This window comes from Vicugna pacos, chromosome 23, assembly GCF_048564905.1.
Source record: "Vicugna pacos chromosome 23, VicPac4, whole genome shotgun sequence".
Classification (NCBI taxonomy): Eukaryota; Metazoa; Chordata; class Mammalia; order Artiodactyla; family Camelidae; genus Vicugna; species Vicugna pacos.
The window spans coordinates 25,660,019-25,683,167 of record NC_133009.1 but is presented as its reverse complement, the minus strand read 5'-3'; the positions used below and the strand labels follow the sequence as shown (position 1 = coordinate 25,683,167).

The window sequence follows — 23,149 nt, the reverse complement described above, 5'->3', positions numbered from 1 at the left end:
CAATAAGAAATGATCCTGGGTACAAAAACGTGGCTCAGATACCTATCTCATTAAGCTAGAAATATGAATACACATACTCAAAACGTCAATCTTGAAAGCATGCTACATTTAGTCTGCTTCCTTTTGCCAGTTTCCCACCAACCTAAGGACAGTTCTGCTGTGCTCTCATACACGGTGGGTACTTTCACAGCTTTGCATACGTTGTGCCTTCTGCCTCCTGGAATGTCCATCCTCTTCTATTTATTAAAATTCTATTCAGCCTTCAAAGCACAGCTCAAATTTCAAATCCTTTTTGAAGTTTTTCCCTTTATTGATGTATTTATCACTACCAAGTGGGAAAACAGATGGGAGCAGGACCCTGAAAGAGAGAGATAACAAGTAGACTAGAAATGAGGCGTAGAAGGCCTTCCACGCAAGGCACCGAAGTGGGAAACAGCACGCTGTCTGCAGGAAACCCCAGATGGTTAGGCTGCAAAGGACTCTGCAGCTTCGGTTGAAAAGGAGACTGGACAGGTAGGCTGAACAGGAATAGGCTAAAGGGTTTAGCTTTTATCCTGTTAGTGATGGTGAGCCACAGAAGGGTTTTAAGGGAAGAAAAACATTTAAGTAAATTGTACATTAGGAAAAAAAAATCACCTGTGAAAAGGTGGAGACTGGCCTGGAGATGAAACTGGAGGCCAGTAAACAAGTAGGTAACAGGCAAGAAGGCGATCCAGACCTGCGGGCGACAGGGGAGGCCTAGAGGCCTCGGAGGTGAGGGCAGCATTTTTGCAGGCCACTGAACACAGCTCCCGGTGTGCTGGAGCTGCCGACCAGAAGGACTTGCGGGGTTCTGGTTTAGGTCACTGGGTACATTTCAGTGATGCTAGTCTTTCAGGCAGCGAATACTTAGGTCTAGGAGTGGAGAATGAAACGAGGTTTTTGGAGACAGGCCAATCTGAAATATTGATGGAACACTGAAGGTAACCCACTATGCAGCTAGGATGGAGGTCTCGAGCTCAGACTGAGACATAAAAATGTTGGAGTCATCTTCCTAGTAATGCTATTTGGAACCACGGGACTAGATGAGGCCGCCTGGGTACCCCAGAAGAGGGCCAAGTACAGACAATGGGTGCGCCGTGTCTGAGAAGCAGGCTGAGGGAGAAAAGCCAGGGGAAGGCACATAACTGAGAAAAAGAGCCAGAGAGGTAGGAGGGCAAGTCACAGGAGTGATCTGAGTAAAAAGGAGAATGTCGCACAGCAGCAGGCCTGCAGCAGAGGGACACGGTACGACAGGAAACTAAGACGTTAGCTTTGGTCAGAAGGGGTGGCAGCGACCTCTGTGAGAACAGCGTTGTGGGAGGTGGGGGCAGAAGTAGGGGGAGGAAAAGCGCAAAGTAAGAAGTGAGGAGGGCTGATCGCTCTTAAAGAAATCATGCCTGGGTTTTTGAAGAACTCATGGTAACTAGTAGGAACCAGAGGGGGAGAGGAGCTCAAAAGAAACCTTTTTTTTTTTTTTGGTACGTTTGTGATTTTGTTTTGCTTTTTAAACAGAAAGATTTAGGGCAATTTTAGATTTAGTAGGAATTAAAGAAAAGAAGTCCTCCAACATTTAAGAAGCAGGAAATTGGTGGTTCAAGGTCTGAAATGTGAGGGATCCTCAGATCAAGAACAGTCATTTTCATCTCTTCATAGGACTTTTCCTGTAGCACAGAATTCAGGGATTTCAGAAACAAATGAATACATGAAACAATATTAGTTCATGATATTTATTACGGGGGTTCTTTTTACAGAAAAGACTTTTTTCCACTGTTAATTTAGGCATAAGAATAGGTGTCTGTCTTATGTGAGCTCCTTTTTGAACTTTTATTTTAAAAAATCATAAAACTGTCTATATCTGGGAAGATACTACTACCAATATTTTAAAAAGCGAGGAGGGTTGGAGATGGTGTTTGTTTCATGCCTTAGTAACTACGACCAAACAAGGTGTAGAACTTGGCAGGGTTCTTGCCGCAGACGCACTTGGCTCCAGGCTGCAGCTCACACAGTGGTTTGAAGGGGATGCAAAGGCTCTTTGCTCCCATCGATGGGGCACCAGGTTCAAGGTCTTGATCCCTGAAATTAGAAACAAAGAAGAATTCCATTCATGTAAGCTGTATATTCCTATTCTTTCCCACTGCACGACTGCACAAGTTTCATCTGTTAAGTGTAATTATCTTACCTGGCGGTGGTCTTTTTGATCCAGTCTTCACAGTCAATTTCCCCACAGAATGGAATCTGAGCGATCTAGTAAGAAAAAAATATTCAGTATTTACAACTCCTCCTATTCCATAAAAGGGACATTTGAGTTCTCTACTAAACCTACAGGCAAAAAGGATAGGTCTCCCAGCAGTTTTCTGGCCATGATACCTTTGCACACCTGCCAGGAACTTTGCTCAGAGGTGCCTGAGGTAGGAAAGAATGTTGTTCCACTGTCCAAAACCTACACATTGTATAACATCAGGACCCAACAAAGATATCTTTGCAATACACTTAAATGTCCAAAAAAGCTGGCTACAACACAGTGCTAAGAGAAGGAACAAAAGGTGAATCTCAAATCCCCCACTGCAAATCCAGACTACTGCCTGCTCTACCTGGCTAGGTGGTTATCAGGAGGATAGAGGGGAGACGACAAGTAGTAAACTGAGTTTTAAACTGTGGTTAAACCTCCCAAACTTTCTTTCATAGACCGTATAGAATAATGGGCAGAATCAAGAGACCTGGGATTTCATCCTAAATTTGAAATTCACTGCCTATCTGAAAATCTCTAGCCCCGAGTTTTCTTTTGAAAAACGTGGATGTTGGACTAGACAAGAATTAAGATTTCTCTAAGTTGTAAATCCTCAGTTTTTCATAAGTCTGCATCAAAATGAGGCTTGTCTGCAGCAATAATTACGCATTAGTCCTGTAAAAAGTTCGTTAGTGGAGAGCAGAGAGGGCAAACATATGGATAACCCCCAACACATTCGAAATGCTACTTTAAAAGCAGCCAGAAGGTTACCCAACTTCCTCATCAACTTGTGATCAGCCAGTCCCAGCCACACCTTCCATGCTCAAAGCCAGTACCTCCTGGAAACCCTTCCATGCAATTGGGATTCGGTTAAACATGTTTCAAAAAGCTTGTTTAAGAAGTAAAGTGAAAGTAAATAGATTAGGAAATTACCAAAATCTGAGTCATTCAACAGGAGAACATCACTGTAGGATGAGGAAGGGTTTAGTTACCTATGTCTCTTATGCTGATTTAGCAGAATGTGTCAGCCTAATTCCCAAATCTGATAAACTGCTATTTTGGTGACGTGCCTTAAGACAATAAAGAGGTGATAAACTTCTAAGCATGGTGGGTGGGGGTGAAGGGAAGGTAGAAGAGATGATAATAATAAGTATTCTGAAATGTTTTAATATAGGTTTTAAAATATATGTTAAATTGATAATTACAGAATTATTTTAATATATAAATAATTAAATGTTACAAACAATATAAAACTAATAATTATTGGATATATGTTAATAATACGAAATTTAAGTATAGAAATTGTGTGATGAAAACTGAAGCAAAAACGAACCTAGAGATACGAGAGCTGAAATAACAGTTACTTCCCTGTATTGAAACTTGGTAAATTATTAGCATTTATACAAACAAAACTGAATGAAAAAACCGTACATCCATAAAAGTATTTTTAAAATACATTACAGAAGACAGAATGAATCAGTCTCTAATTATGCAATGATAAAAATATTAAGACAACTACCAAAGAATGTTTTTGAATAATGAATTTAAATTTGGTTTCTTAGAAATTCTACTTTTGTTGACTCATAACACTTAAAGCTATTTTTAATAACAACACATTTTACAGTTAAGTAGTCTTTTTCTGTAAGGAAAAAAATCACTAAGTCTTGAGAAGGGATTTCTAAGATAATGATTTTTAAAATTATAAATGGTATAAGAGTATGTGAACAAATTCAACTAAAGCTGTTAGTAAATGTATCCGAACTCATAAATGATAATTTCATATAAAAAAAAGTTTTAATTCTTTACAGCCTCAAAGTGAAGTTTATGTAAGACCTGAAATTTCTTATTATTTATGCATGTAATTCATTAATATAAAAGGACAGTATGCATTTTTAGACTATTTATTCAGCCATAGAAAGGTTTTTATCTTTTTATTTCTTATTATTTCTACATCTACGTTTTAAAAAGACACAACCTTTTTTTTCTTCTTTTTTTCCCTTTAACCGAGGCACTGGGGATTGAACCCAGGACCTCAAGCACACCAAGCAGGTGCTCTGCCACTAACCTATACTCCCCACCCCCCAAAACACAATCTTTTGCAATAAGTAATACCTTAAACTCTGCAGAAAATTTCAATCATGAGAAATATTAATACTCAAAAATTATAGTGATCCATAGATTAGTAATGTATGTCAACAGTCAAAAGTATGTTACATGTAAATACTATTTATTTTTCATTGAATTAAGATCATCCCCTTGGAAAAATTTACTAAAATCAAGTCCTGCAAATCAGATATAAAAATTTTTTTTCATTTACACCAACAGGGGAGAGTAGAAACGCAAACTCTCACCTACACTGAAGTTCCGAAGACCCCTTTCTCCCTCCCACCTCCCAGTAAATCCCATTTTATTTACCACAGCCTCAAAGGTTGCTTGATGGTCAGTCAACATGAGGTAAGATGGGGGATGAAACCGATGACTGAACACAAGATAACAAAACTTGCTTTGGTCTCTATGTGATCTTTGGACACACAACTAAACTGCTGTATTCTGCTTTAGGATACATGTTGAAATCTCTCTAGCAGCTTAGCTTATCTAATATTAGAACGAAAGATATGATTCCACTAGTATCTACTGAGATTTCTTTGAAAGTAATGAATTAACTGATAGGTACCCTATTGATTTATTAACTCTTATGCAATGTCTTTAATAGACTGTACTGCAAAGTGACTACCATATGTCTATAATAAAAGAAGTTATAAAATTCAATACTTAATGACACAAAAAATTATAAGAAATAAATTACAATGAAAGAGAATGAAAGAAAAAATACACATGGCATCAGATGACTATCCATTCTCTAACCAGAATGCTAGAAGCAGCAGAAATAGTTTGAAGTCACGTGACAAATTATGGAAACCGGAAAAGTGAAAGATAAGGCAATAAGCCAAGAATAACTGAAGGCTAAATATTGAAGAATTATGGCTCTGAAGGGGATTTTGATACTATTTTTCACTCATTTTACAGATTTTAAAGTGAGAGCCAAAGAGATTAACATTTTCCACCTCATGCAAAAAGAGACATGTTAAGAGACTATGACCACAACCAACTAAAATGTTGTCTTACACTCTCAGCATGAATTTAAAAAAACAAAAAACACAAAAACACAAAGCCAGAAGGAAGTGCATTGAGCTAAATCAGAAGCGAGAGCTAAATTCTAATCCCAGGTCTGCTTCTGTATGGCTTAGGGTAGTTTATTATTAGACCTCGCTCCATGGTTTTTCTCATTTATAACTTGAGGGCACAGGACTGGCTATATAATCAAATGTGTACACCAGGATACTAATGTTCCTAAGGGATTCATTCCAGTAATTAATAATTTTGTAAATCAAGACCTCTCCTTTATGAAAATTAGGTTTCAGCTGTGAACACCTGCATACACGCAACACAAAGTTGATAAATTCTTAAAAGAGTTATTAGGAAAGCCTGTGTAGTTTAAGGAGCCATAAGTACCCACTCATTCTCAAAAACAGGCTTAGAAATGAATAATACTTTCACTTATTATTCAGAAAGTTCAGCTGTTTAAGATCTGGGTAAGTATATAGGCTCAGAGACTTGAAATGAGACTGCCTTATTTTAGGAATCTGCACATCACATTTCTAAAACTAGAACAATTCTTACTTTAGGAACTTACATCAAACTGAGAAAACAAAATGAAAATTTTCAATAATGAAAATACTAGGCGTCACAGAGAATGAATTTTGGTGAGCCAGCGTAATGTGCGTGCGAAACAGCTTTTACATAACCCGTTCACAGTGTCATCCAAAAATGATTTAATGTTGCAGTGCTTCAGGAAAGCCAGTGGAAAATGAGAGTACGTAATGCTGAACAACATATGATCCTTTTGTGTGACTGGCTTTGAAAAAAAGATTAACATCATGCATAAACTCAGTTAGTCTTAAAATACCATTTACTGAAATATGTTTATAGTCAAAACTTTTCAGAAGTCTCTTACCTTCCCAGAATCGAGCTCCTTCTGGAAGTCTTCCATTGTATTAGCCACAACCATATGAGTCTTAAGGTCTTCAGAAGCCCTATCAAGCAATAATTAGAAAAGAATACATATTTTTTTTATTAATAATGTGAAAAGTTTTTAAAACACAGCATAACTTAATGAAAAAAAAATAGGCAGAAGTGAGAAGAACTCAATACGAATCTCAGCTTTGCCACTAGCAGTGACATTCACTACATCTCAGTCCATCCCTGCATTATTGTGAACATTAAAGAATCTGCCAAGCACATGCAGATAATAATCACTTTGCTGCCATTAAATCTCTACTGATCAATATTCTAAATCTGGCTTTACCACTTACTTCCTGTGAGAGTCTGGGTTATTTTTAAAACCTCTCTGGTCTTAGTTTTCCCATCTACAAAACTGGAAAAATACTCGTCTAACTACCGTATCGAACTGTGAGACTCAAACACAAAGGCATGAAAACATTTAGGAAAGGAAAAACACGTAAGTATACGCTATTCAATTTATTTCCATAGTGCATTAGTCTTTTATAAGACTGGGGGGCTTTTAATACTCTAGGATCCAGGCCCACTCTACATCAAATTAACATCTCTGGGGAGGGTCCCAAGCACCGGTATTTTTTAAAGCTCCCCAGGTGCTGCTAATGTGTATCCAATAGGTGAGAATCAATGCCTTTGCCCTTCAAATTTTATATATCATAAAACCCTGGATCTCAAATTAATCCAAATTAGTCCACAGGACAGACAATTCACCACTGAAAACCCAGTAAGGAGCAGAAAGCACACACAAAAAACCAATCATAATACAAGTCAAAAAACACAAAGAGAAAGGAGAATTAAGAACCATGGGAGTTCGGAGGGAAAGATTCCTTCCCACTGGGGCAATGAAAGGATTCCTCGGTATAGATCTCAAGGGCTGAGCAGGACTTGAAGATGAGAGACACAAACAAGTCTAAGGAACGGACCGTGTAAAGAGGTTCACATGGATGTCTTCCAAAATAGCACGCAGTTTAGTCTCAGCCTCATTTTCAGCAACTGTGAGCTTTTCTCCAGTATCTCGTCTGACAGCTACAAACTGACAGCTCTTCATATCACGAGGCCCAACTTCAAGTCTGATGGGAACTCCCTAAAAAACAAAAAAAGGCATGCGTGTCTCCAGATGAATACACAGACATTCCATGGCTCTATCTAATCATGAAAATCCAAAGAACAAAGACAAGCCAATGATTTTAAAAAGTGGGTAGTATTCCTGAGATACTACAGAAACCTATTCCAGTAAGAAGGCATCAAAGGAAAAAAGGTACCTCCTGAGTGGTTCTGAGCTAAGAGCGAGCTTAATGCGGAAACACGAGGGTAGCTGTGTCGATGAGTGTTCCTAACTTTCCTCACATGACAGCACACGTAGAAGATCACACTGGGATGGCACACGGGGGTAAACAGGCCTCTCAGAGCCAGAGCCACCTAAGGCCCCCCAGCACATCCCTGATTCACTCACGGCACATGGGGTCCTTTGGTTGGGAAGCCCTAGCTCTGTGGTTCTACCTTAAACAACAGATAGTGAAGGGCTTGTCAAAGCACAGACTGCTGGGGTCCACCCACTGAGTGTCTTATAACAAGAGGTACGGGGATGGGGCCTGAGAACTCATATTTCTAACAAGTTCTCAAGTGATGCTGAGAATGCTGGTCCTGCAGCTGCACATTGAGAACCCCTCCCAGCACCCTGTGGTTTTTACAAAGGAGCTCAAGGACCACAGGCAAGTTTAAGCCTTGTGGATGTTCAATCCTTATGAACAAAGCCAAAAGAAAAATTTTAAATGTTACTCTAGAAAAAAATGATCTACCCCTGGAGAAGACTTATTTTGTAAAATAATGAACACTCTGGTATAAAATACTATATACCAACTGTTACATTATTTTGTTTTCCTTTATTCATCCAATGTATGCATGTGTAGGAAACAGTGTTAAGTGCAATGAGATTGAAAAGATGAGTAAGAAGTAGATCCTGTCCTCAGGAAGCATCATGTTTTGCAGGGTGAATAATGTATGCATACAAATAATAAAAATCAGTGCAGAGCATCAGAAGTGGGAGATTATCTTCAGCTAGAAGAGAAAAGAAAAGTTACTGGAGAAGGCAAACCTTAATGAGTAAATTCATCAAAACTGAAGAATATTTTATAAAATTACCGATCTTTATTTACAAAAATGTCAATGTCATGAATTACAAAGAAAGGCTGAGGAACTACTCTTGATAAAAGGAGACTTAAAAGACCTGGCGACACAATACAACAGGACTGCACACTGTACTGGGAAAGGAGATCACAAAGTTAGTCACTATTGAATAAATATGAATCTAGATCTTCCCAAATGTTTTCTTCCCTCAGGTACTCTTGGCATTAAATGTATGATCAGTCCTTTTCACTAGCTAGGGAACTCTCTTTCTTAAGTGTCCTTTAGTTTTAGAACTTGGGTGCTTTGTTTTCTTTCCTAAGTTCTGAAGATTAGGAAGCTGCAGCAGAGTCAACTCTTACTAAGGCGCCTCCCCCACACAGTACGGGTTCACCAGGGTAAGGAAAAGAATAGCGACAGAGCAAAGTCAAGTCAGTCCTGGGAGGAGGAGTGAGATGAAGGAGGAAGGGGAAGAGGAGGGACATAGAAGAAAGTATGAATGGCCTTTCCCCCCTTTCCACCCACCTAGTAGCAAGGAGTAAGTTTCTCTTTGGTACCTCAAGCAGGTACAAATGGGTTTAGACAAACTATTACTGGAATTGTGCAACCGCTACTTCTAAGTAAGTAAAAACGTTAGGAACCTGACATACATTGATACTGAATATGCCACTGCTGCTGAGCTTCCACATTTGAAAGCTTGAAGCTGTAGTCTCACTACATCTTCTCATCCATTTCCTATAATGTGATTTTATAAATTCGACTCCTAACTGCTAGTTCTAGTAAGATTCACTGTTTCATCATAAGAAAAAAAGATCCCAAAGTCTGAGAAATGGAATTAAGACTATAGATCTTATACTGACTATGTGTAATAAATAAAAGTTGTATTAAAAACACTAAGCCAGAATTTAGACCAGCTTTAAATACACAAAATAAAAATCAACAAGCTGCTATGAAACAACGTGGTATGAAAAACCAAGTATGAAATTAATCTGATTAGCTGTTACAATGACAGCGAGGTGACGCCCATGCACCATTATTCTGATAGTCTTACTGCTTAAATAACTTATTTATTTTATGAACTCCTGACATAAACGTGTTAGTAGCAACCACGGGGTTTATTAACCATAAACAAGGTCTTCAAGATCGTTTTTAAAGAACAAAAATAAGCTTCCACAAAATGATTTTGAATTTAGCAAATATATCAACTTTAGATCCTAATATTACTATGCTTTGAACAGTGTCTGTGTTCAACACTTAGTTTAAGTGAAGATAAAAAGAACATTTAACTATCAAAATAGAGACAAGTAATGAAACAGCCTTATATTTTATAAAAGTATATATCTGCAGAAACAAAATCTAAATCCAAACTGGGAGTGTGGGAGTAAAATACGCAACTGAAGAACTTACCTTGAGCTCCCAGTGATTGAACTTCCAACCTGGTGAGTAGTTATCTCGCAAATCAACTTTAACTCGAATATTAACGCTGAGTAACCGCCTTCGATAATCATTGCATTTTGCAGTAAGAGCATCTCTGTCTTCCTCGGAAAGTGCATTTGTAATGCCACAAGGAATAACCACCACCTAGAATCCAGCACAGTATCACAAATTTATACTTAAATTTATATTTAAAAAAAAATCAGCATACAGAAGTAATGAAGTCATATCACCCACATGGTATCGAGATATACCATGGTATCCAGGTATCCAAAACCTACCAGTGACTGTAAGTCTTAACACAAATCAATCGTGTGATTTCTAATCTAATATCTAGCAATTACCTGCATATTGTTGGTTCATGATAAATGCACTTGTGTTTTTCATTTAACCTATTAAAAATCATTTCAGAAAATAATTTCTAGAAGTTTTATAAAGTAGGTAAAAAATTAACTTTTAATTAAAATTTACTTGTATTTTAGATTTCAAAACCTTAATTAAAATTTACTTTTAATTCAAATTAAAACTAGGTAAGAAACAGTAACCCAAATAATACACATAGCTACACAACACTGAGGTCTAGACTGTTTCCTACACTGATTCTGTATCAGCAAAATCTACCTGAATGACATTTAGAAAATCCCACTTCTAAATTTTCTTTACTAGTTATGACTTACATTTTATAAAAGAAATGATACACAGAAGTATTCTCCTTACCTGAACACAGGCTACACGGGGTGGTAATACCAAGCCCACGTTGTCCCCATGAACCATGGTCATAACACCAATAGTTCGAGTTGTCAGGCCCCAGGAGTTCTGATATGCAAATTGCTTCTCTCCTGGTGTCTTTGGATCTTCAAAAATGATTTCAAACATTTTAGAAAAATTCTGCCCTAAGTGATGTGATGTTGCTCCCTAAAAACAGAGAAACACTCACTTTAATTTTAACGACCTATTATGCTTCTGAATATGATTACTATAAGATCACATGCCTTAAAAATGGCACGACACCCGTTTATCATCCCTGATTTTTTTACATTAAGTTTTTTAAGCATAACTGGTACAACAGAGACTAAAATTAGTCCAAAAATATTACAGTAGTGTACTGTTGTGAGCAGCCCCTTATACAGGAGTAACTTCAACTACAAAGGTTAAAAAAAAATCCATGCTTTAATATTTAATAATTCAGGATACAAACCTTGACTTAACTGACCTTAGAGACTCAGAGGGATGAGACAGATTGGCCTGAAATTACAATATGGCCGAGAAAGCACATGAAGTGCTGGTTTTTTAAGAGGCTACTTGTCTGATGACAGAAGAACCCTGTCAGATCTGCCCGCGGGCTACGTGTACGGTCCCCTAGGAGCCCCGCGCAGCGGTCTGGTACCTGGATAGCTCTTCCACTAGCAGATATAAACGTTTCTACGGTCGTTGTGTAGTCTCCTCCCGCAAACTTCTCCTTTTCAGTCTTTCTTCCCTTCACAACAGGAATTGCCAGGAGTTCTTCATATACCTGAGCATATAAGTCAAGGATCTGCAAAACCTGTAACAACATTTTAAATGTAAAAGTGTTCCAATTTGTGGTATATATTTATTTATTATCGATCTATTAAACTGCACTACTTAAAACTATGGCGGGAAAAACACTGAAAACAACAAAAATCTTTTTTTATAAAAAGGTTAGTCAGTATGAATTCCTTAAGAAAGACAGTCAACAAAGCAGTGTGCAAAGAAGCTGAATACTTTTTCTAAATGTACATAAATTTAGAATATAAGAGAAATAAATGCTCATGAAAGATACACAGTAAGCAGGGTGAAAATCTCACGAGGAATTAATTTCACCCATGGGATTACAATTCCTTCTTTACACTGAAGTCCAAAACTATTTTCATCTGAAAATTTAAAAGTTTTTTTCTTTAAAAAATTTTTTTCTTCAGCTTTATTGAGGAATAAGTCACATGATACAACAGCTCATTTTCTAATAAAATTTCAACAAGCAATTTCTTAAGTCCGTGTACATTTGAATTGTTTTTTAACAGGTGATACATAACATTTTAAGGAACAAAATAATTTATACCAGGAAATTATCTTTCAATGTCATTTTGAGATCAGACTGAACTTCAGCTTAATTGTTTCCTAAATGACTATTATATAAACAGACAGCACTGCAATACTTATGGCTGGGGAGAGAAAAAAAAAAAAAAAAACAAAGCACAGCCTGGACAAAGAGTTAGAACATACTTAATATGGGAGACAATTTTTATACCTCTTCTGCTGCTTCCTCAAACGTAGCAAACGCACTGTGTCCCTCCTGCCAAAGGAATTCACGAGTGCGCAGGAAAGGCTGAGGATGCTTGAACTCCCAGCGCTGGAAGAGGCAGGAACACAATTCGATCGTTAGCGAGGGCTTTTCAATTTTCAGTAACAACTTTACGTGGTAAGTAATCAGAAATTTAATTGTGATCCAAAATACTTCAAAACTGCTTCCATACTCTCAAACCTCTGAATATAAAAATACAGGAAAAAATGTGTTTTTTTTTAAAATGAGTAAGAAGAATAATGGAAGACTATGAGAAGAGGTGTGCACCTACCACCACGTTGCACCACTGGTTGAGCCTGATGGGCAGGTCTCTGTGGGACTGCACCCATTTCGCATATGCAGGATACATTACTGAAAAGACACAGTGAAAACACAGGCAGGGTTAGTCACTGAAGGTTTTACTCTTCCTCAAAGGCTGGTTAAACTGGCAACATAATTAATAGGAATTAAAATGTTGTGGTTGTGCCTGTGAATGGTATTTCCAACAAGGTACTCCTAAAATTTCCAAGAGGTACTCCTACTTTCTATGTGTAGTTTCAGGAAAATCACCAAACCCTTCAGAGATTTTCTTACCTGCAAAATGGAGATAACAATAGCTGTTTCTACTTTCCTAACTATGCCATTGGAAGAATAATACACGATAAAAATGAAATCACTTAGAAACCTATAAAAACCCTACAGGAATCTAAATGTAACATCAAAATGAGTAATTTGTAAGTAAATACGGTATAAAACATTAGTGTTTGCAATTTTATAATCAAGTCCAAGACAGAAACTATTGCAAGAATAAAACTCCTTGGAAAGTTCTGAAAAACTATAGCATGAAATTAAAAATGATGCCAAGAGTTAAAAAAAAAAAACCCACCTTTATCCTAACAATTAAAGAGCTCCACAGTCAATATGGTACAGAGAATAAAATTCAACACCACTTAAATCTGCATTCATCTTTATCAGCATTCACTAAACTTTATGTCATCAACAAGGATTATAAGTATCACAAAATAAAAGGTGAGACAACTCTAGAAGCTGTCTCTAACGTTCCACGAGCTCTCTCCCGTGCGCCAAGGCCCAGCCTCACCTGTTTCACTGGTAGGACGAACAGCAATTGGTTCTGCCAACTCTGTTTTGCCAGATCTTGTCACCCAAGCAACCTAGGAAGATAAAATCATTTCTCATACATTTTTTAACAACACTTTAGGGAAACAGGACAGATGTAGGAAATCTCTATTTCAATTTTTTCTATATCATTTAATGCAAGTTAAAATGGTTGCTGCTGTTCACTGCGAAAAAAAGGTAGATACCTGTTGTCCTTATAAATGTTTACTGAAAAATGAGAGCCAGTTAAATTAATGTAATAAAAAGAATAGTAACTTGCCCTGACGAAAGAAACAATTTTTTTTAATGGCTTTACATTTCTCTAAGTTAGCTGTTGTAATTTGCCTTTTAAATTACTATTCAAGTGCAAACTGAAAATACACTTCTGAGTTTATGAGAGAGAACTGCAAAAATAAAGCAGGCTAACTTACCTCAGGGGCAAAGTCGGCAATATGAGTCTTCTCTTTCTCTAATGCGCCTTGAGACACAAACATGGGGAAATAGCAGTTTTCAACGCCAAGTTTCTTAATCTCAGCATCAAAAAAGTCCTTGATGGATTCCCAAATGGAATATGCCCAGGGACGAAGAATATAGCAGCCGCTTACATCATAGTACTCAATCATTTCTGACTTTGTGATGACCTTTTTAAAAGGAAAACATAGTCTCTATGAAGCCTAGGTTGAACCAAAACGATATTGTAAGTGCCAAGAGTATGATAACCAAGCTTCAAATCAGAGGCTTCCACTGTTGGTGCATCTTCTTAATGTGAGTGTAAAATGGATCATTCTATGCTGAGCAACACCAGGGCTCTAAATTCTTTAGAAGACTTTAATTCTAATCTTGCTTCCGCTAGTTACCGTTTTGTGACTTTGGACTAATCTCTTTACCTCACCAAAAAAAAAATTCAAATAATGAGATGCTATCTCATAGGGCTATTTCTCAATTCACTACTTCATGTGAACATGTTTTGAAAACTATGACGTGTTACATGACTATTCTATATATTGTTAAAGGCATTATACATTATTACTTTGTGTCTGGATTTTAGAATCTAAATATAAAGTAGCCTTTGAGGAATTTAGAACATAAAAATCAACTGAACACATACTCACTTGAGAATACCAATCTGCAAGATTTTCTTCTTTCTTTGCCTCAAGACCTAACCTGTAGAAATAAAAGATAAAATATAAATCTCTTCTTCAGCAAATGCTTTTAGGCTGAACGGAAACAAACCTCTAAACTTCAAAATAGATTAGTCTTTCTTCAGTATGAGTTATTTCTGTATTTATATCTTTTCTATATTCATTCCCAAGATGTTTTTAAACTAGAAAACAAAACGTTCAACCATCTCTTAAAAGGCGTTGTGATGCTGCCCACAAAAATGCTAGGAAAGCTAAGCCTAACAAAAGCTATGATTTTAATGCAGACGTTTCTTTTACAAAGTTCTTTATAAGGTAACGTGTTTATAGTAAAGTTAGAACCTATTCACATGATATTCTCTTACTAAAAAATAAAAAAGAATCTTTTGCCAATCTCAATCCAGGTAAAATTAGATCAGTGTCTCACTGAAAGTAACACATCAAAAATAGTAAAAACAACGGCTATGTGTATATACATGTGTGAATATATAAGTGTGTATGTATGTATATGTGTTTATATCCTTACATGTTCTGTAAGTTTTTCTTTTAATTGCAGTAAATCAAAGTTGCAGCGACAGATGCTTCCAAAATAAATCTGCAATAAAGAACTATTCTAGACACAACACTCGTAACTGACTATACTTCAAAAGAAAAAAAGAAGTTATATATCAAGAACTATTCTAGACAATGATCCTTCTACTGAAACACCAACAACTATTCAGGAAACTGTGGTCTTACAATCCACACAGAAAAAAAATCTATCCATTAGTTATGTTTTATAAAAGGTGTATATTTTCAGTTTGCAAATAAGGCTTTATTGGCTTAAAATCTCAATGTATTTACATTTGAATTTTCTGTTGTTTCACTTTGACACAACTCCACAAAATGCCTGTACGAAACCTGGCCCTTTCACAAACAGTCAGAAGGTAAAAGGTGAGAGAGAAGTCCTATTCTCTTTTCTACTATTCTATAAATCTGATCACCCAGTCAACGGGCAGGAAAAACAACTGTTGCATTATCTTATTTAAGGAGACATTATGCATGTATTCTGCGGGAAATGCAACAGAATTCGAAATTCAGCTAAACGAATCTAATACCAAAGCGTTTCTAAGTAGTAGCTGCTAACCACAGCTTAGCTTACGTTCAGCTTAGGGTGAACCTTGTATAAAGTTCACTCTAACTTCGGGATGGGGATAACAGGGGAATCATGTTATTGAAACATCATCTATTCCACTGTGTTGTCTTTAAACCAGTTTTGTTTTATATTTAACCTGCCGATTTAAAAATCCTACCGAGAATGAAGTTCTCATTTAGCCCCCACAAAAGATTTTCATTTGAAAAATCCGCTGAAGTGCAAAACAACGTGTACGGTTAGGCTAAAATTGTGTTAAAAGGGCAGAAAAAGAGGAAAAAAATGTGTCTTTTTATTTGCTTTTACTTGTGTAAGCAAATGAAACTCTCTCAATGGACAGAGAAACTAGTAACAGTGGTTACCAATTCATTATGGTGGTAGGAGGAACGGGGAAGATGGGAAAGAAACACAGGAGTGAGATTTCACTGAACTTTTTATATTCTCAGATTCCCGAACCAAGCAAATGCATGTGTTACCTATTTAAATAAAGAAATAGAAAATGAACAAAAGCTGACATTATACCTTTAGCATTCTCCAACTTAATGGGATAGTCAAACTCACCAAAATTTGTTTGTTTGTTTTTAGTAATTTAATAGTTGAATTCATCCAAAACTTTGCTTTACTTCAAATAAGTCCCCACGTTTTATTACCTGGTCTGCTTCTTAGGCCCCTGTCCTTCCCCTGCTCCGTTGGATGGCAGCCCACTTCCTTGGCTTTTAGACCAATCTTTCTTTAGGCTATCATTTTGTTTCTGGGGCTTATTCTGCTTTTCACATTTATTCTCTTTTTCTTTCTTTCTCTTATCTTTCTCCTCAGCCCCAATGGCAGAGACAGGCTTATAATCTACTCCCGTCAGAGACTTGTACTGTGCCTTCAGCTGAAGGAGCTCTTGGACAGCTGTATCCACTTGATCCTTTAGTTTAACAAAAGAGGAAGAAGAGAAGATGGTATTTAATTGAAACCACTGTCTAAGCACCAATGTCCAAAGCTTTGTAAGTAGATTTGAAAATACTATTAAAGGCAGAAGGGTTATAGGGTAAGGGTGGAGAATGCTAAATATACTAACTACTGAAAGCAAACAAAAGAACATGATAAACAGGGACAGCACTGAAACACAGTGTCTAAACAACAGTACTGTAACTGCACCGCTCAGCAACAATCACTAGCCACACGTGGCTATTTAAATGCAAATTCAAGTGAATAAAAGTTCAGTTCCTCAGTCACAACAGCCGCATTTCAGCACCTGTGGTTAGTGACCACGGTACTGGAGAGAACTGCTAGAGGGCACGCCCACCATCTCAGAAGGTTCTATTAGAAAGCACTGAGATAGAACACGCACTCTACTGCAGTTTAAGAGTCATTAAATCCGTACGTTTAACATTCTGCAATTATAAAGATGACAGCAATCAAATTTCTCTATTACTGGTTAAACTTCAAAACCTGTAACGACTTATCGTTTTCTACTCATATGAATCTTTCAGGGACAGGAAGCATTCTACAGCTTCACTGACTTTAGCCTGAGAATCTGTACCAAAAAAATCCTACTCCTGTAAGGACAATACAACTAGTGCAAACTACACCACAGCTCAAGATAAAACCTGAGATTTGAGCCTGAGAGAGCTTCAGGAGAGTGAGTCACACAAAGAGTGTGCATCAAGGGCCTGCAGTGAGCCAGACACTCTCGGGTCTAGGTCCCCATTCTCAAGGATCTTACACACAAGACAGAAACAGAGAATTTAGCAAACGATTAAAATGTAGTATGTTCAAGTGTTATGTCAGAGAAAGAATGTCATATGAGAATGCCCAGTCAACTCCAGCTGGGAGGAGAAAGGGTCAATGAAGGCTTCTCTAAAAGGCAAGATGAAAGAGTTGAGAACCGACAAACATGAGAAGTTAGCCAGATGTGATGGAGCGAACATGTTTCAGGCAAAGAAAATAGCCTGCAATGTAAAAAACAAAAACATATGAACATAATATCACACCAACCTTAGAAGCTTTTTCGGCTTTAAGTTTTCGAACTACTTCTCCTTGCAAAGCTACTTTGTCAAAAAGTAGCTTGGCTTCTGGTGTTTCTGGACCACTAGGCTCAGCACTTCTGGTTGGGCTTGAATCTGAACTTTGAGGTGAGGGGGGCTGACCCGGAATGTACTCCTTCCCAGTTTTTTCTTTATACTGAGCTTTCAAGGACAGTAAACATTCTACAGCTTCATTTACTTTAGCCTGAGAGAAAAGAGAAAAAAGGATAAATATTTTATGTTTTCTGAAACTTGTGAAAATTTCAATGATTATTAAAAGTCATTCATTACCACCAAAGTATTCTTGTAAATAATCATGGAGGAACCCAAGCAGAAAGGAGTTAAATCATCAGCCTAAAATAGCAGATCAAAGCTAAAGAAAAGTTAAAAATATAAATATCATAAAGCTATATACAAATAAAAATAAACAAACACACATACACATATAGTACTGTGACCTCTCTACATGTGTAAACAGTCAAATTATAGAACATCCAAGCAAACTGTCAGTTTCCAAGCCCTGGGTCTATATAGTGGAGTCAGAATTTACAAAATCAGAACAAAGATCAACTCAATGGCTCTGCCTACACAAATCCTTATTTTCTTCAGCCTATTAAACAGACACTAAATGCAGCATTGGAAAATCTATTGTTAGGGCTCAACTAAAGAACAGTTACATCACTCTTTTAAAAATTTACAATGAAACAAGACATTCACCTAAATATATGAGCTGCTGGTACTTCAACATAATTTTAATGAAAAAGAATGAAACACTCAGCCCAACTGAGACACTTGTGACTTTAGCAGAGAAGACAGCAATGCAGGCAAAGGGTCCAAGTTGGACGCCTTACCTGAACGGTGACACCATGTAACCACAGATTATACTATATACTATACACTATACCACTGGAAAATCAAGGCATCAAACAAAACAGAAAAAAGTGCCTCTCAATTATCCCATCCAAGTTTTACTGCTACATTCTAACTGTGCCCCAGAGAGTTAAGAACAACCCAACAGAAGCCAGGAGGAATACTAAAATTGGGGTCAGAGGGATACAGGAAGCACTGGTATACCTTCAAAGAATTTCCATCTATAAAACAGCAAATGACATTTCCTGGTCCAGCTACTTTATGATACAACATTTTGCTGCCTGTTAATGTAGAGTCAGCCACACTAGGCATCTCAGGAAGTAAAGGGAAGAGGAGAATTGCAAAGAGAAGCCAATAAGTGGTCTGATTTGTACTCCTGACCTATCTCTTGTTTATGCTGTCTTTAGAACTGAAAGCATTTTCACAGCAAAATCTACCTGTCCTAAGAAAAAGGACATAGTTAATCAGATACATAACAATCAAGGGAAAAAAAGAAATTTCCATCAGCTAAAAGAAATAAAACGGGAAAAAAGTTAAGGGACTTCCCTGCAACCATTTCTACAAAAAGAGGCTTATCTGAAAGAAGTTCCATTTTACACTATAAGCAGGTATTGACTAGAGTATGAAGGTAGGTGGCACACATTTCACAAAGAAAAAAACCCTTGTTTGGCAAGATTACAATTTTCCAGAAATGTGATGAAGGAGAAAATTAATATGGGCAAACTACTTCATTACTGAATGAAATATTCTAAAAATAGTATAAAATTATATATATCTATATCCTCTCCAATTGGGAAATGCAACATTCTAGATGACTAAGTAATCTATTCTGGTTATTTTTCAAAACTGAGTGAAACCATTATACTCACTATGCAGTCTTAACTGATGATTTACAAGGTAACTAAAGATTCTTGAGAGAATTACAATTATCGATATAAAACATAATCACTATCATTTTACACCGTTTATTCTGTGCCAGACACTAACGCTAAGTGCTTTACATAAATCGTCTTATTTAATTCTCGAAACAACCCTTATCCATTTTATAGAAGAAGTAAAGATTAGAAGGATTAAGTACCTCACTCAAAGTTACACAATAAACGGTGGAGCTAGAATCTTAATCTACGGTTTATTCCAGAGTTTTTGATCTTGAGCACTCTATGTGCACAGCATTATAGAAGGTATGAGACAGTGATCTAAATTTAAATGTCCATTTTAATCCTATTAACATGTCATGAAACTGCTTTTTCAAAAGAGGTCTTTGATTCTTACTTGAATATGTCTCACAGGATGAGAAAAAATAATCTCTTTTGATATTCTGGTTTTCTGGACTAAAAGACATTTACAAAGAGAAATGGGATGGTACTACTCGGTACAACATTACACAATAGTAGAACCTTAAAAACCACTTGTTAATAGATGTTAAGTTCTTAACGGAGAAAGATTCATCTAACATACAATTCAGACAAGAAAAGAAGTTTTCAATAAATAATTGCTACTGAGGATGAATAAGAATGGAAACTGCCTACAAAAAGACTTCAGTAAAGGTTTAAGATGGGAATTTGAGGAAGTAAAAATGACCCTAAAAGTATGATTAAAAATATGACCGAAAATAGGTAAGAGCTCACCTGGCTAAAATGGTTAAAATGAAAAGTATTCAAACAGTCATTTTTACAGCAACCACTAGATGGAAACATCTCTCCACGGGTAAAGGAGGAAACTTTCATTAAAAGAAAAATCTAGAACTAATTTAAAATAGTAAGAATAGAACCTTTCAAAATGGCCTGAGCATCTCAACTATCAGTGAAGAAAACTTTTAAAAAGTACTTGTTTCAAACTTTATTTTTTCCAACTCTTACTAATAGTCACGCCCCATCACCTCTAATGGGAAATTACTTGGGAATGCGTCAGAATTGGATTCTGGGATTTGCAAACTTCAGGAAGTTACTTTCATATTCATATTTACTTCAGGAAGCAGTTTCTCGTTGGCTATTAAAACCAACAAATAAAAAAAGGAGTATTATTAGAATATTATTGGACGTGGGTGTTTTGAGGATTAAATATAAACACAGCAACTGTTGGCATTTACAGGAAAAAAAATATATATATACACACACACAAGCAATATTTTGAAGCACAGATATGGCACACTGTAGGCATTCAATAAATGTAGGTTAAACTAAACTGAAGTCAGACTCATTTCAGTATCACACTTATCATTATCAAAAGCACCTAGTGAAAGTACCTGCCCAGTTACCAAAGACATTTAGATTTTTTTACCCATAGGCTGACTTTTCATAAGCACAACACAGTGCTATTTCAGGAAAGCGTGACGTAATTCATTAACCCAATGGGATGGGAGATACAGTTGGCTGCCACTCTCAGTATAAGTACGCTACCCCAACACAGGTAGCTGATCAAGATCAGCACAAAAATCAATGTACACTCAGAAAAAACGAGTTTGAAGACCAAGCCCTTCCCCTCCAATTATGTCTAGAAAGGGATCGATAGTTAGTACGTGACATACACAGAGAGTACAAAGCGCTCCTAACCTCACCACAGGATAGGACACACCAAGGATTTATATCCTAAACCCATACACTGAGCAGCCTTCATTCCTCAGAGCAAAGCTGTTTCAGATCATCATAGCTCTGCAGGACTTCAACAGGCTTATTAAAGGGGAAAAAGAAAAGACTTCCCACACTTCACAATGCAGAGACAGAAAAGTAACTTCTGGAGCAAAACCCAAGATCCCCCCAAAGCATTTTCTCTCTTCAGCAGCGGTCAAATGTCCACGAGTGAAAGCATCTTAGGGGACAGGGTTTCCAGTCAGCTGCCTAGCACCACGTTAATGAGATGAGCAACGTACAGCCTCAAGTTACTCAATCACCCCCAACCAAAGCCCAGGATGTTGACGAGACAACAGATCCCCTCCAGCCAGGGAAGTTATGCCCGGCGGTTCAACGTATCTCTGTGCTGCTGCCACGGCCCAGGGTCTACAACCCTGGGCGCTCGCCCAGTTACAGCACCACTCATCAGATCACGTTTTAGAACTCTGCTACTGTTTGAGTAGAACCACGTATCTTGCTTATGTAATGTGATTCTTCTCTATCACAGATGCCATTCCTTTTGTCTCTTATTTAGAGCAAACGATCCTTTTCCACACTCAGGGCTACCACCCACTTGGCAAATGTACTGCCTAAAGATATCATTAAAACAAGAGTGAAATTTATACTTCAAAGTTTGGTATCACTTAAAGGGTTCCCCTACAAAAAATCTGAAACAGTTGATGATCAAAAACCTCTTGACAACCCATTATCCTATTATTCCCTGAATAAACCTTGAGCCTTCACACCTCTCTGCCTCTGCTGGTGCTGTCTCCCAAGCCCAGGCCCAGGCCCAGGCCCAGGCCAGCGGCATCAGCACCATCTGGACAGCTTTTTACAAATGCGTATTCTTTGCACATTCTGGACTTACTGAAGCAGACACTCAAGAGGTGGAGCCCAGCATATGTGTTTTAGCAAGCTCTCCAAGTAATTCTGACGTACAATAAAGCTTAAGAACCTCAGCTCTACACTTAAGGGTACGTTCCTCCGAAAGTCATTCACCTCAAAGGGCTGCTTCTACTTCAAGACTATTTTGAATATCCTTTAATAACTGCTTCCTCTTTCCCGGCCCCCTGTAACCACAGACACTTCTCAGAGCACTTTATACACATCACACAGGATTACAGCCTGTGTATGTTCCCTTCCCGCCCCCTCCCCTACTCGAAAGTGAGCTGCTTCATATTAATATTTCCAGAGCCTGGCACATAGCACGCATCAGTAAATGCTAATTGATATGTCAAAATACTCAGGCAGACAGTCTATAGACAATACATCTTACAAGAAGCTGAGAGTAGACTAAGCCATTTGACTTTAAAGGCTTACTTACAACATGTCTAAACTCATTCAAGGATACTAACCTTAGGGGCTTTTTCGGCTTTCAGTTTACGAACCACCTCCCCTTGAGCGGCAACTTCGTCATACAGAGATTTACTGTCCAGAATACCTGATGATGATTTAGAAGAAACATCCTGTACTACCAGAGCAGGAGGATTTCCGGGTTTATACTCCTGGCCAGTTTTCTCCTTATATTCCGCCTTCAAAGCCAAAAGTTGTTTCACAGCTGCATCTATATCTTCCTTGGCTGCTTTCTTGGCTTTTAATTCACGCACCACATCACCTTGATCAGCTACTCTGTTGTAAAGGACCAAGGACTCCTCAGATGTAGCACAAGTACTGTTCAAAGAAGGAGGTGATCTTGTCTTAAGAGGAGAAGGTGTCTATAAGGCAGAAAACCAAAAGTAAAATTAATTCACATCAAATGTCTCCCTTCAAAAATTATATCAAACTGATTGTTTTATATTTTAAGTTAAAAACAAAACTAAAATATTTCAATCTCTTCAAAAAGTTTACATGAGTAATATTAATCTTAAAAATTTATCCTAAAAAAAATGACAGAAGTAAACAAAGGTAGAGGTACGTAAATATTCACTGGAGCATTTTTATCAAGGTAAGAAACTGAAAATAATCTAAATCTTCGCCATAGGGGACTTGTTAAAGAAACTGTGACACATCATCAGATCTGAGACTGAATCACCGGTCCACCACATACTAGCTGTGCAATCTTGAATTAGTTACTTAAGCTAGGTCT

At 37.3% G+C, this 23,149-nt stretch overlaps 1 protein-coding gene across 1 annotated transcript in view; it reads right to left on the bottom strand.

The window, feature by feature from the left end:
• Nucleotides 1–1,734: 1,734 nt before the first annotated feature.
• The window catches only part of EPRS1 (glutamyl-prolyl-tRNA synthetase 1), a 56,381-nt gene continuing 34,966 nt past the window's right edge, over nucleotides 1,735–23,149 (bottom strand). The window contains exons 18-32 of the mRNA XM_006198871.4: nucleotides 22,419–22,778; nucleotides 17,556–17,789; nucleotides 16,220–16,482; nucleotides 14,411–14,462; nucleotides 13,730–13,939; nucleotides 13,282–13,354; nucleotides 12,475–12,554; nucleotides 12,150–12,251; nucleotides 11,271–11,426; nucleotides 10,601–10,798; nucleotides 9,857–10,030; nucleotides 7,249–7,409; nucleotides 6,264–6,342; nucleotides 2,201–2,265; nucleotides 1,735–2,094 (exon numbers count right to left, since the gene is read on the bottom strand). Of these exons, the coding sequence (XP_006198933.1) occupies nucleotides 1,944–2,094; nucleotides 2,201–2,265; nucleotides 6,264–6,342; nucleotides 7,249–7,409; nucleotides 9,857–10,030; nucleotides 10,601–10,798; nucleotides 11,271–11,426; nucleotides 12,150–12,251; nucleotides 12,475–12,554; nucleotides 13,282–13,354; nucleotides 13,730–13,939; nucleotides 14,411–14,462; nucleotides 16,220–16,482; nucleotides 17,556–17,789; nucleotides 22,419–22,778 (2,358 nt within the window). The 3' untranslated portion in view covers nucleotides 1,735–1,943. The remainder of the gene's footprint in view (nucleotides 2,095–2,200; nucleotides 2,266–6,263; nucleotides 6,343–7,248; nucleotides 7,410–9,856; nucleotides 10,031–10,600; nucleotides 10,799–11,270; nucleotides 11,427–12,149; nucleotides 12,252–12,474; nucleotides 12,555–13,281; nucleotides 13,355–13,729; nucleotides 13,940–14,410; nucleotides 14,463–16,219; nucleotides 16,483–17,555; nucleotides 17,790–22,418; nucleotides 22,779–23,149) is intronic.